General features: G+C 47.9%; 1 protein-coding gene across 1 annotated transcript in view; it reads left to right on the top strand.

Annotated features, from left to right (window-relative positions):
- LOC135873833 (ATP-dependent translocase ABCB1-like) overlaps positions 1-13,497 on the top strand; it is an 81,486-nt gene that overhangs the window by 55,176 nt on the left and 12,813 nt on the right. Inside the window, exons 21-23 of the mRNA XM_065398446.1 lie at positions 3,442-3,542; positions 5,224-5,364; positions 5,869-6,025. Of these exons, the coding sequence (XP_065254518.1) occupies positions 3,442-3,542; positions 5,224-5,364; positions 5,869-6,025 (399 nt within the window). The remainder of the gene's footprint in view (positions 1-3,441; positions 3,543-5,223; positions 5,365-5,868; positions 6,026-13,497) is intronic.

The following is a 13,497-nucleotide window of genomic DNA, read 5'->3' as shown; positions in this document are numbered from 1 at the left end:
TGTACTGATGCACACAGGATCCTGAAGGTATATACCTAGCTCCTCCCTTTGTTCAGACATCAGAGGGTGGCAAACACAGAGTTCCTCCTGTCCAATTTTGGTTGAATCTATTCCTGGAGGTTTCATCACATGACACAATCTTTAAAGATTAATCTTTAATTCCTGAAAAACAATGAGGAGTCTGGTGGCTTTGTGGATACAGACTAACACGGCTACTCCTCTGATACTTTAATTCCTGGAAACTCCAGGACAATCCTGGAGGTTTGGCAACCCTCATTCCAAGAAAGTTTACACATCCAATTTTCCACCCAAACGCTTTGATTGCATTTCTCCCAAAATGAAATTACCTCCTATGACTCTCACATTGTAGCAATCTCCAGCCACTCAGTTCAAAGCACTCCACAAGTTACACTGAGCACGTATGTAAAGCAAACCTCAAGGATTTGCAGGTAGAATAGTGTCAAAGCAGCTGGATAGACTGAAGAGATGCACAGTAAGTGTTTGTTCCTGAACTCCCCCAGCTAGTGACAGTTCACGGCCCCCCTTTGCTGAAAACCTGGGAAAGCTTGGCTGGAATGTTGCTAAAATCTGTTACTATCAGGCTTTTATTTTGGAGGAGGGTGTAATGTCATCAAAGTATTTTTGTTTAAAAAAAAATAGGCGTACAAATGCTTGCTGGCAAGAGAGGAGCATTTTATGGGATGGAGGAGTTAGGGAATAGGGTGAGAGCGGTTTGGGGCTGCACGGAGAAGAGAGGGGATTATGGGGAGGGAGATAAATGGGGACGGGTCGTAGAGGAGGTTGGGTTTGGGGAATGGATACTGGGAAGCAGACATGAGGGTTTGTTGCGGAGGGTCTGAGGGGAATAGGGGCAGCTCCACATTCTCTGTCCCTTTTGTGTGTTTGCTTGAATCTGGGGGACCCACTAGCTCTCTAGGGGAGTCTTAGAGCTCTCCCCACCCACTGAATGTGAGGTGGAATTTGGGGGAGCCTTGCCTCTCTGGTGGTGTGAGAGCCCTGCACCTGACCCCCCTCTGTTTGCCAGGCTCTAAAGCTGCCTTGCCCAGCCGTGGGGATCTATCTGCCTTCCATGCCCCCTTTCATGTGAGCCAGGGTCTGCAGTAGGCATTGCTTTCTGGGGACATCTAAGCCCCTCTCCCTACCTCCTCACATGAATTGGAATCTGGGGTGCTTTGTCCCTCTAAGGGAGTCTGGCCCCCTCTCTCTACCTCTCCCCATGTGAGCTTGGATCAGGGAAGTCCGGGTGCTCTGAGTAGGAAGCTTAGAACAGGCATGCTCAGAGCATGCCCCAAGAACACACTGCTGAGAGAGGGGTGAGGAGCTGAGAATGGGCATGTCAGAAACTCTACAGTCCTGGGTAGGGAGAATGGGAAAATCCACTGGCATGAATGGAGCAGTTCATATGTCTCAGAGCTAGGTGACCAGGTGTCTCAATTTTATAGGGACTGTCCTGATATTCGGGGCTTTGTCTTATATAGGTGCCTATTACTCCCCACCCGTCCCAATTTTTGACACTTGCTGTCTAGTCACTCTACTCAGAGCTAGATTCTGGCTGAATTCAGGCTGGGTGTTCACTTTCAGCTGAGACATCTCATTGAGATGAATGGGCCATTCCACAGCTCTCTGAGACTATTATGATGCTGATGGATGTGTGGAGCACCTCTGCTCCATTGGCCTTCTAATTTTATACAGCATTACAACTGAGCACCAGCTCTGCTCTAGCTAAGGTGGGGAAGCCTTCCTGTTTAAAGGATGACTACTAAGTATGCTAAAATCTGTGTGTTTACACAGATTGTCTTGAAATTTGCTATGTGTCATGAAAGCATAGGGTAGGGTGAGTGATCCAAAGATGGGGTCATTTGAGTATGGGGTTCCCCACAGCCTCCAGGGGAAAAAAATTAAGTTCACAGATTCTAGCCGCTTTGCAGTTCTAAGCCCACCCTGAGCAGAAATCTGAAAATGAAATGTAAACTTTTGTTTTAATTTGGAGAAATGGAATCTGAGCACAGCCGATAATTAAGAAGGCTCTCAAACTATGTTTGAAAAGAAAATTAATTACAAGGGGTGATTGCCGTGTAGAGTAAGTGGCAAGAAGGGAGCTGTTTGGGGTCTAGAGCAAGGGATGGGGGCACAGGTGCTGACTCTGTGGGTGGAAAAAAATTGGTGGATGCTTAGCACCCACTGGCAGCCAGCTCCCTCCCTTCCCCCCCCAGCGCCTCCCGCCCATCGGTGGCCCCGCCGATCAACTCCTTCCCCCTCCCTCCCAGCGCTTCCTGCCCACCACAATCTGCTGTTCCGCCGTGTGCAGGAGGTGCTGGGGGGAAAGGGGAAGCAGTGGGGATGAGGTGCGCTCGGGGGAAGGAGAGGAACTGGGCAGGAAGAAGCGGGGTGGGAAGAGGTGGGATGGGGGTGGGGCCTTGGGGGAAGGGGTGGACTGGGGGCGGAGCCTGGAGCTGAGTGGGGGGTTTGAGCACCCCTGGGGAAAGGAGGAAGCCAGCACATGAGGAGAGGGATAAATGAGGATGGGTGGTGGGGGAGGGAAGAAGGGTTGGGGGCTCAAATAAGGGGGAGGGTGGGGATTGGGGGAGTGTGAGAGGAGAGGATGGGGAATGTGAGGGGTGGCAGAGGAAGATGAGGATTTGGGGGTGGGCTGTCAGCCCTGAATTCTCCCCTTCTGTGTGTGCTTGGATCTAGGGGAGCCCTGCTCCTCCATGTGAGCTGGGATCTAGGGACCCTGCTCTTCTTGGAGTGTCTGAGCCTCTCACCTTGCCCTCCAATGAAGCCAGGATCAGGGGGGCTAATGATCATGCAAATTTAAACATCTGAAATCCAGAAAATGAAAAGTGAAGATACACGTCACCCCTGTGGGAGTGCTGGCCAAAGTGTGTGGGGGAAGGGCCTGGTTTGGAGGAGGGTTGGGCTGGATGGGCCTGGCACATGGCTGGGGAAGCCTGGCAGAAGCAGGAGCAGGAGTCCCCACTGCGGGTGGGTAGCAGGAGTGTGGGGCTCACCCAGCTCAATGTGCCGCTCAGGCTGCATAACCAAGGTAGCATGCAGCCCTCCAGTGAGCTGCTGCCTGGGATATGTGTACTCAGAGCAAGGAGCAACTTCTTACCTTTTAATGGCTTCTATAGTGCCAGCTAATGCTGCTGTGCAACAAAATGGACAGGTGGGGGAGGAGTACTTAGGAATCACACAGCAGCCATGTTGGCTTAGTAGAAAGACCACTGTGACCTTAGGAAAATAATTTAATCGTTGTGCCTCAGTTTCCCTGAGAATGATACTTAATCTCCTTTTTTTAAAAGAAAAACACTTGGAGAGCGAAAGATGAAAAGTGCTACAGATGTGCTAACTATGTAGTGGTAGGAGGAGACTCAAACATAAGAGAATACTTCATAGCTGTCTTGTCTCCCTATTTAGATTTCAACAGAAGCAGTTGAAAATATAAGAACTGTGGCTTCATTAACTAGTGAAGATGCATTCTATGAGAGATATAATGCAAGTTTGAATGGTCCATACAGGTAGGATTTGCTCTCAAACAATTCTGTTTTTTAAAACAATGAATACATATTTTCTTAATTTAAAACTACTCAAGATTTATTCATATTACATTCATTTGCAGACTGAAAATATTAAACACATAAATGATTTGAAAAGATTTTGGCAGGGTAAAATGTATTTACTCAGTTTCTTTAAAATATGTTCTTAGATGCTATTGTGTGTGATGCAATATTTGTGTGTGAGAGAGAATGTAATGACCTGGTATAAATGAAATGATCTACCATCCATTTTGTTTCTTTCCCCTTAAATATGTTTTAAGTTAAAGCAGGGATTGAAAATGATAGTCCTCTGCCAATGACAGTTTTATGATTCAATATTCTATAAACCATCAGTATGAGAAAAATATATATATTTCATTGGAGAAATGGGATTCTCAGCTTTAGCACTTGCCTCTAGTCCTGGCAGGTCATTGTACCACAATATTATGATTTATAGAGAAACTATTTTGGAAAACATTTTAAAAATATATGAGCACTAGAGATGAGTGAAAATCTGAATTTCTATCCTGTGGGAAATATTTCAACCTCTGTTTTGCTCTGAAGTGGGACAAAATGTGAAAATATATCAAGTTTGTTCACGGAAAGAAAATATTTTTAGAAAAAATTCAATTTAGAAATGGCAAATCATTCCATTTTTGTATTTTTTTCTCAAAACAAAATATTTTTATATTCCCAAATAATTGAAATATTTAATTTTTCTTTTGTTTAACTGACCTGAAACTTTTTGTTTCTATCTAGTTCAACATCAAACTGCATTTCCCTGTTTTGGAACATTGCCTCTCTTATGGGCCAGGCTCCCTGGGTGGACTACATCTCCCATGATGCAGTGTGGTCTCCCCTCTGACTGAGTGGCATAATGCATTATCGGAGTCACATGGCTATGGGTGCAAAGCAGAAATAATTCAATTCAGGTCAAACCAACCCAGAATAAAATATTTTGTTACTTTTTTCCCAATGGAAAATTTCAAATGTGCAGAAATTGCATTTTCTGTTGACAAATCATTTTGTCAGAACTAGAACCAATTTCTTTTATCACAGCAAGGTCTGCACATAATTAAGGTGATCCAGTTTTACCATCCCACACAACAACATTGGTCACCATTTAAAAGTCACCACTGTACAGGGGGTCTGAGTTGCTACTTTCCCCCCTCCTGTACTCAGAACAGGCAATATCCGCAGTGCTTCAGTTATGCTGTGTTGTAGACATTGATTTTTCTATGGTGACCACTACATTTATCCAAATTGTCCAAAAATTCAAGCATTCAAAGACCATAAGAGACTTATCGAAATTATCAGTTTGCTTTGTGTCAGATTGCTTTGGCCATCAATAAACATTTATTCTGGAAACCAGCATTCAAGTGTTAAAATGTTTTGACTATTAAAGGTAATTTTATCATAAGGTCCTATCCAACAAACAGCTAGTTGGGATTAAGGGATCTCATTTGCCATAAGTTCTCTCTAGAAGCACCTTCATGGAGCCCCTAGCATGCAGCTTTATTAATTATTATTATTTATTATTTGAGTGAGTGAGGTATAGGGTTTGCCACCCCTAATCCAAAGGTCTGAACTTCTCCCGGCCAGTCTTTGCTCTTGGCATTTCATGACAATTTTTTCCTTTAACATAAATCTTTTCTTTTATCAGGGACTCTCTAACAAAAGCCCCCCTATATGGACTTACCTATGGAATAGCCCAAACTGCAAACTACTTTCTTTATGCAGCAATCTTCAGATTCGGGGCATGGCTCATTGCTAATTGTTATACAAACTTTGAAAATGTATTTATGTGAGTACACATCAGTCCAAAGACAGTGATTTCAACACATGGTAATTGTGTATCAGTCTAGTTACTGAGGCAATAGTGCAAGAAGTCCAACAGTTTAGAATCCAGTCAGGAGTTCAATTCAGGCAGAAGGGTTATTTCTGGGAGAGGAAGCTTGAAATAGGTGTGTTGGCATATATAGAGCCTGGCTCAGTTTATTTACTATGGAGAAACTTTTACTGCTGACACTTTATTGCAGACAACGGGTTTTGTGAAATGCTTCTGCGTGGAGAAATTACATACCATTAGTCATCCATAAAAATATTGGTAGCTGTAAACCTCTGTTTCTAATCCTTTGTGTGTAATTTTTCTAAGCCATAAAGTTCTAAAAAGTCACAATTCTCAGATTTATAGATAGTGTTAAGTCTGTTTGTTTTAAATAAGGAAAACAATATTTATAATTTATGAACAATAATAAAAAAGTCTCTCTTTAGATGAACTGAAAGATGTTTTGTGTTTGGTTTTCAGAGCCTTTTTTTCAGTTCTATTTGGTGCTATGAATGTTGGGCAGTCCGCTTCTTTGGCACCAGATTTTGGCAAAGCTAAAGTTTCTGCCCAACGAATCTTTCAGCTTTTGGATCGGAAACCCTTAATTGACAGCTATAGTGAAGAGGGTACAAAACTGGTAAGGCCATTCAGAAAGTCCTTGAAACTAACAAACCTGGTGGTACTGTATTGTCCTTAATTGTATTAATCTTGTTAAATTGCCTTTTGCAATGTCACAGAAGACAGGACCAAACAGGTAGGGTAAAATTGAACAGCAATAACTTAATAATTTTATATTTGCCCAGTGCCATTTAATACCTTTTTGCTTGAGAAATTAATAGAATACTTTTAAGTGCGGTTCTGTTCTGAAAAATGACTGGAAGAATGACATTTCATTCACCTGTTCTGTCCGTTGGGTGTATTGTGAGGCCTTATCTACACTACCGGGGTAAGTCAGCCTAATTACGCTACTGTAGCTACATGTGTAAGCAGAGTCAGGATGAGCTCTACCCTGACATCTGGTGGTGAATTATGGCGAGTGTGGAAAAGAACTCCAGGGGCTGATCTTGTTTGCATAGGCACACCCACTCGCCTGGCATGAAACACAGCAACTGAAAGTGGTTACTTTGGCTGGTGTGGGATCCCCAGTTTCTCTATTATTGGGGCAGGAAGAATAAAGTTTTGTTACCCTGATTCTGTGAATCAAGGCCAGTGGAACTGTTGTATGACAGAAGGACTGAGTGAGTCCTTCACCATTACCTAAGTAGCACTTGCTTGACAAGGGGCATGGGTTACAAAACCCAGTGAATTGAGAGAGGATGGGGACAGGTATTTGTACCTGATGGTATGGGCCCCCTCTGAGGGTTTGAAACACCAATTACACCGCCTCCTCTCTCCACTGTTGAATGTCAGAGCTAACTTTGATTCCCTTAAGAGTCTAGTTACAGGCTGCTGAGCTGAATTCACTTTGGGCCAATGGTGCACCAGCACTGGGGCTCCCCTACTATATGAGCTGAAATCGCTAAGAGCTGAAATCACAAAAGAGCTAAAGTTATTAAGAGCTGAGATCACTGAGTGGTGTGTTAACTAGTGGGGGAGCTTGAAGCTATATTGCTCAGCAGCTGGTGGAGCAATTTGTGGGGACGACTGGAGGAGCAGCGGCATGGAGCCTTGCGGGGCCAGTTGGAGTGGCCCAAGGAACGGTGAGCGGAGCTGTTTGGGGGGACGGCTGGAACGGCTCACAGGTCGGTGAGCGGAGCGGAGTGGAGTGGAGCAGCTTGTAGAGCGGAGCAGTTCATGGGATGGCAGGAAAGTGGACTGGCTCGTGGTGAAGGCTGCGGCGGAACCCCCACGGAGAAAACAGACGGCTGGCCAGCCTCGGATCACGTAAGGTGCCCCTTAACACCCTGCGAGCCCCCCCCTTTTACTCTGGGGCTGCACTGACCAGGGACAGAGACTTTGGGGGTTGTTGGACTTTTGGGACTTTGGGTGGTTGCTGGACCCAAGAGACTTTGGGGGTGTTGGACTTTGGGGACTCTGGGTGATTTTTGGGTTGCTGGATTCAAGAACCAAAGGGAAAGGACACAGCCCAATTTGCTGGGGTGGGTTTTGCTCATGCTTTGTGTTATGAATCCTGTTTGTGGTGTTTTTCCAATTTTATGCTGATGTCGTTTACCTCATGTTATTAAACATTTTCTGCTACACTCAGACTCTGTGCTTGCGAGAGGGGAAGTATTGCCTCTTAGAGGTACCCAGGGGGGTGGTATGTAATTGTCCCAGGTCACTGGGTGGGGGCTCGAGCCGGTTTTGCATTGTGTTATTGAAACGGAACCCCTAGACACAGAACCCGGCCCTTGTCGCTGCCAACTTAGATGGGCAGAAGGGTTACACATGAATAATGTAACTGGGTTCGATGTAGCTTAGGTCGACTTACCGCGGTGTCTTCACTGTGCTGCATTGACGGGAGATGCTCTCCCATCGACTTACCTTGCTCTTCTCGTTCCAGTGGAGTACCAGACTCGATCAGAGAGCACTCTGCTATCGACACCTGCTGAATCAATTGCAGCAGTGTCGATCTCCCTGGTAGTGAAGACAAGCCCAGAGTTAAACTGCTTTCTTTAGCAATACAAGTATGTTTTCACTTCTTTTTACTCCTGTAAACTATGCAGCTGTGGGGGAGAGTGAGTTAGATTCTATTCCTTCTTGTGCATCATCAGCAGACTTGTTTGCTGAGGCCTGGTCTACACTACGAGTTTAGGTCGAATTTAGCAGCGTTAAATCGAATTAAGCCTGGACACGTCCACACGATGAAGCCCCTTTTTTTTACTTAAAGGGCACTTTAAACCGGTTTCTTTACTCCACCTCTGACGAGGGGATTAGCGCTGAAATCGGCCTTTGTGGGTCGGAATTGGGGTAGTGTGGACGGAATTCGACATTATTGGCCTCCGGGAGCTATCCCACAGTGCTTCATTGTGACCGCTCTGGACAGCACTCTCAACTCAGATGCACTGACCAGGTAGACAGGAAAAGCCCCACGAACTTTTGAACTTTTGAATTTCATTTCCTGTTTGCCCAGCGTGGAGAGCACAAGTGATCACGCAGAGCTCATCAGCACAGGTAACCATGATGGAGTCCCAGGATCGCAAAAGAGCTCCAGCATGGACCGAACGGGAGGTACGGGATCTGCTCGCCATATGGGGAGACGAATCAGTGCTAGCTGAACTCCGTAGCAGTAAACGAAATGGCAAAATATTAGAAAAAGTCTCAAAGGCCATGAAGGACAGAGGCCATAATAGGGACGTACAGCAGTGCTGCGTGAAAATTAAGGAGCTAAGGCAAGCCTACCACAAAGCCAGAGAGGCAAATGGAAGGTCCGGGGCAGAGCCGCAAACATGCCGCTTCTACGCGGAGCTGTATGCCATGCTAGGGGGTGCAGCCACCACTAACCCAACCGTGAGCTTTGACTCCATCAATGGAGAATCACGCAACAGGGAAGTGGGTTCGGGGTACGAGGAAGATGATGATGAAGACAATGAAGATAGCTCACAGCAAGGAAGCGGAGAAACCGCTTTCCCCAACAGCCAGGATATGTTTATCACGCTGGACCTGGAACCAGTAACCCCCAAACTCACCCAAGGCGTGCTCCCAGACCCTGAGGGCACACAAGGGACCTCTGGTGAGTGTACCTTTGTAAATATTACATATGGTTTAAAAGCAAGCGTGTTTAATGATTAATGATTAATTTGCCCTGGCAATCGTGGCCAGTACAGCTACTGGAAAAGTCTGTTAACGTGTATGGGGATTGAGCGGAAATCCTCCAGGGACATCTCCAGAAAGCTCTCCTTCAGGTACTCCCAAAGCCTTTGCAAAAGGTTTCTGGGGAGGGCTGCCTTATCCCGTCTGCCATGGTAGGACACTTTACCATGCCAGGCCAGTAGCACGTAGTCTGGAATCATTGCATAACAAAGCATGGCAGCGTATGGTCCCAGTGTTTGCTGGCATGCAGACAACATCCATTCCTTATCTCTCTTTGTTATTCTCAGGAGAGTGATATCATTCACGGTCACCTGGTTGAAATGGGGTGATTTTATTAAGGGGACATTCAGAGGTGCCCATTCCTGCTCGGCTGAACATAAATGTTCCCCGCTGTTAGCCACATGGTGGGGGGGAGGGGTGAAGTGATCATCCCAGAGAATTGGGTGTGTGTATGGGGGGGTAGTTGGGTTTGTGCTGCATGTTAACCCGGAAACCCCAGCCCCTCCTTTTACATTGCAAACCCATTTTAAATGGCCAACCCAATGGGTGCTTGGTATGGGAAATGAGGGTGCTACTGTTTGAAACCATTCCCACATGTTAAGAAGGTTAAAAAAGCCAAAAGACTGTGGCTTACCATGGCACTGCGTGAGTGATCTCTCACACCAAACCGGCAGGCCCTCAATATAAGAGGAAAAATGCGACCTTGTAACGAAAGCACATGTGCTGTGTAATGTGAACAGCAAAATTTAACGTGAAAGAGTGTACCCATTTGTAAGAGGGTCCGGACTCACCCCTGCAGCGCCTCCTGCTGGTTTTCTAGGGAATTAGCTCACCAGCCTCTGGAGCGCCCTCTGCAGGCCGGTGATCCGACTCATTCTCTCCTTCTCGGCTCCTGTGTCCCTCCCAGCACCCCGGTGCCCCTTTGCTCGGGGTGCTGCCCCCTGGCAGTACCCACACGCTAGGTCTCCCCTCCCTGGGGAACCCCCACCCACTATCCCCACCTTGCCTCAGCACTAGGCCACTGCGAGTCACCAACTAGCCCCCGCTCCCTGGGGCAGACTGCAGTATAGGCCACTCATCACAGGTAAGGTTGGGTTTGGACCTGCTGCCTTGGCCTACCCCTGGGCTGCCCTCTGCAACCCCCAGTACCTTCTAGCCCAATGCTAGGCTGCAGCCTGGGGCTTTCCAGGCTGGAGCTCCCCAGCTCCTCAGCCTTTCCCCAGCCCTGCTCCACTCAGGTACCCTGTGTCAAGCTCCCTGCAGCCAGGCCCTTCTCTCTCTGAATGCAGAGAGAGACTCTTGAGTGCCTGGCTCCCTGCCTGTTATATAGGGCCAGCTGGAGCCTGATTGGGGTGTGGCCCAGCTGTGGCTACTTCCCCAATCAGCCCAGTAGCTTTTCCCTTTGCCCCAGCCCTCTGCCAGGGCTGTTTTAAACCCCTCAGGCAGGAGCGGCGTAACCACCCCGTTACACCATTGTTCTCTAAAATTTGTCTTTTTTAGCCACCTCTCCCTTCTCCTCCACCACCTGCAAATGTTTCTCCTTCACAGAGGCTTCTGAAGATTAGAAGGAGAAAACGGCGGACTCGGGATGATATGTTCTCGGAGCTCCAGATGTCCTCCCACGCTGACAGAGCACAGCAGAATGCGTGGAGGCAGTCAATGTCAGAGTACAGGAAAGCACAATATGAACGAGAGGAGAGGTGGTGGGCTGAATCGCGGGCTGAAGAGAGCAAGTGGCGGGCTGAAGAGGATAGGTGGCGTCAGCTTGCTGACAGAAGGCAAGAGTCGATGCTCCGGCTGCTGGAGCATCAAACTGATATGCTCCAGCATATGGCTGAGCTGCAGGAAAGGCAGTAGGAGCAGAGACCGCCGCTACAGCCCCTGTGTAACCAACAGCCCTCCTCCCCAAGTTCCATAGCCTCCTCACCCAGACGCCCAAGAACATGGTGGGGGGGCCTCCGACCACCCAGTCACTCTACCCCAGATGATTGCCCAAGCATCAGAAGGCTGGCCTTCAATAAGTGTTAAAGTTTTAAAGTTTTAAACTGCAGTGTGTCCTTTTCCATCCCTCCTACCCCACCCCTCCCAGGCTACCTTGGCAGTTATCCCCCTAGTTGTGTGATGAATTAATAAAGAATGCATGAATGTGAAGTAACAATGACTTTATTGCCTCTGCAAGCGGTGCTCGAAGGGGGGAGGAGAGGGTGGTTAGTTTACAGGGAAGTAGAGTGAACCGGGGGGGGGGGGGGTTCATCAAGGAGAAACAAACAGAAGTTTCACACCGTAGCCTGGCCAGTCACAAAACTGGTTTTCAAAGCTTCTCTGATGTGCACTGCGCCCTGCTGTACTCTTCTAACCGCCCTGGTGTCTGGCTGCGCGTAATCAGCGGCCAGGCGATTTGCCTCAACCTCCCACCCCGCCATAAATGTCTCCCCCTTATTCTCACAGATATTGTGGAGCACACAGCAAGCAGCAATAACAATTGGAATATTGGCTTCGCTGAGGTCTATCCGAGTCAGTAAACTGCGCCAGCGCGCTTTTAAACGTCCAAATGCACATTCTACCACCACTCAGCACTTGCTCAGCCTATAGTTGAACAGGTCCTGACTACTGTCCAGGCTGCCTGTGTACGGCTTCATGAGCCATGGCATTAAGGGGTAGGCTGGGTCCCCAAGGATAACGATAGGCATTTCAACATCCCCAACGGTTATTTTCTGGTCCGGGAAGAAAGTCCCTTCCTCCAGCTTTTGAAACAGACCAGAGTTCCTGAAGACGCGAGCATCATGTACCTTTCCCGGACATCCCACGTTGATGTTAGTGAAACGTCCCTTGTGATCCACCAGGGCTTGCAGCAGCATTGAAAAGTACCCCTTGCGGTTTATGTACTCGCTGGGTTGGTGCTCCGGTGCCAAGACAGGGATATGGGTTCCGTCTATCGCCCCACCACATTTAGGGAATCCCATTGCAGCAATGCCATCCAGTATGGCCTGCACTTTTCCCAGAGTCACTACCCTTGATATCAGCAGTTCTTTGATTGCGTTGGCTACTTGGATCACAGCAGCTTCCACAGTAGATTTGCCCACTCCAAATTGATTCCCGACTGACCGGTAGCTGTCTGGTGTTGCAAGCTATCACAGGGATATTGCCACTCGCTTCTCAACTGTGAGGGCTGCTCTCATCCTGGTATTCTGGCGCTTCAGGGCAGGGGAAAGCAAGTCACAAAGTTCCATGAAAGTGCCCTTACGCATGCGAAAGTTTCGCAGCCACTGGGAATCGTCCCACACCTGCAACACGATGTGGTCCCACCAGCCTGTGCTTATTTCCCGGGCCCAGAATCAGCATTACACGGCATGAACCTGCCCCAGTAACACCATGGTTTGCACATTGCTGGGGCCTGTACTTTGTGAGAGGTCTATGTCCATGTCAATTTCCTCATCACTCTTGTCTCTGCGCTGCAATCGCTGCCATCGCCTCCTCGCCTGGTTTTGTTTTGGCATGTTCTGGCTCTGCATATACTCCCGGACAATGCGCGTGGTGTTCATAGTGCTCATAATTGCCGCGGTGATCTGAGCGGGCTCCATGATCCCAGTGCTATGGCGTCTGGGCTGAAAAAAGGCATGAAACTATTGTTTGACAGAGGGAGGGAGGGGCGAGTGATGACATGGCTTACAGGGAATTAAAATCAACAAAGGTGGCTGTGCATCAGGGAGAAACACAAACAACTGTCACACAGAATGGCCCCCCCAAAGATTGAACTCAAAACCCTGGGTTTAGCAGGCCGTTGATTTCACGGAGGGAGGGGGAAGCAAATGAATACAGAACAAATCTGGTCCATCTATTTTTTACATCTTAAGCTGGCAGCAGACAGTGCAGCATGACTGATAGCCATTGGCATCTTCTGGGTGCTTGGCAGAAAATGCTGTATTATGACTGCTAGCCATCATCGTCAAGACGGTTCAATAGGACTGCCGGCAGGACTGAGTCTCCAGGAGACAAAACATGTCTGCCCAGGTGCCTCTGACCGAACTCACTGAGGAGTACGACGACGACGGATACCAGTCGTAATACACCATCCACTGCCAAAAGGCAATTAGCTGCTGCTGTGTAGCAATGCAGTACCATGTCTGCGGGCACCCAGATGACATATGGTGACGGTGAGCTGAGCTGAGCTGAGCGGGCTCCATGCTTGCCATGGTATGTTGTCTGCACAGGTAACCCAGGTAAAAAGGCGCGAATCGATTGTCTGCCGTTGCTCTGATGGAGGGGGAGGGGCCTGACGACATGTACCCAGAACCCCCCGTGACACTGTTTTTGCATCATCAGGCATTGGGATCTCAACCCAGAATTCCAATGGGT

The sequence above is a fragment of the Emys orbicularis genome, chromosome 2 (assembly GCF_028017835.1).
Source record: "Emys orbicularis isolate rEmyOrb1 chromosome 2, rEmyOrb1.hap1, whole genome shotgun sequence".
Lineage (NCBI taxonomy): Eukaryota > Metazoa > Chordata > Testudines > Emydidae > Emys > Emys orbicularis.
This window is presented reverse-complemented; position numbering and strand designations above follow the sequence as displayed.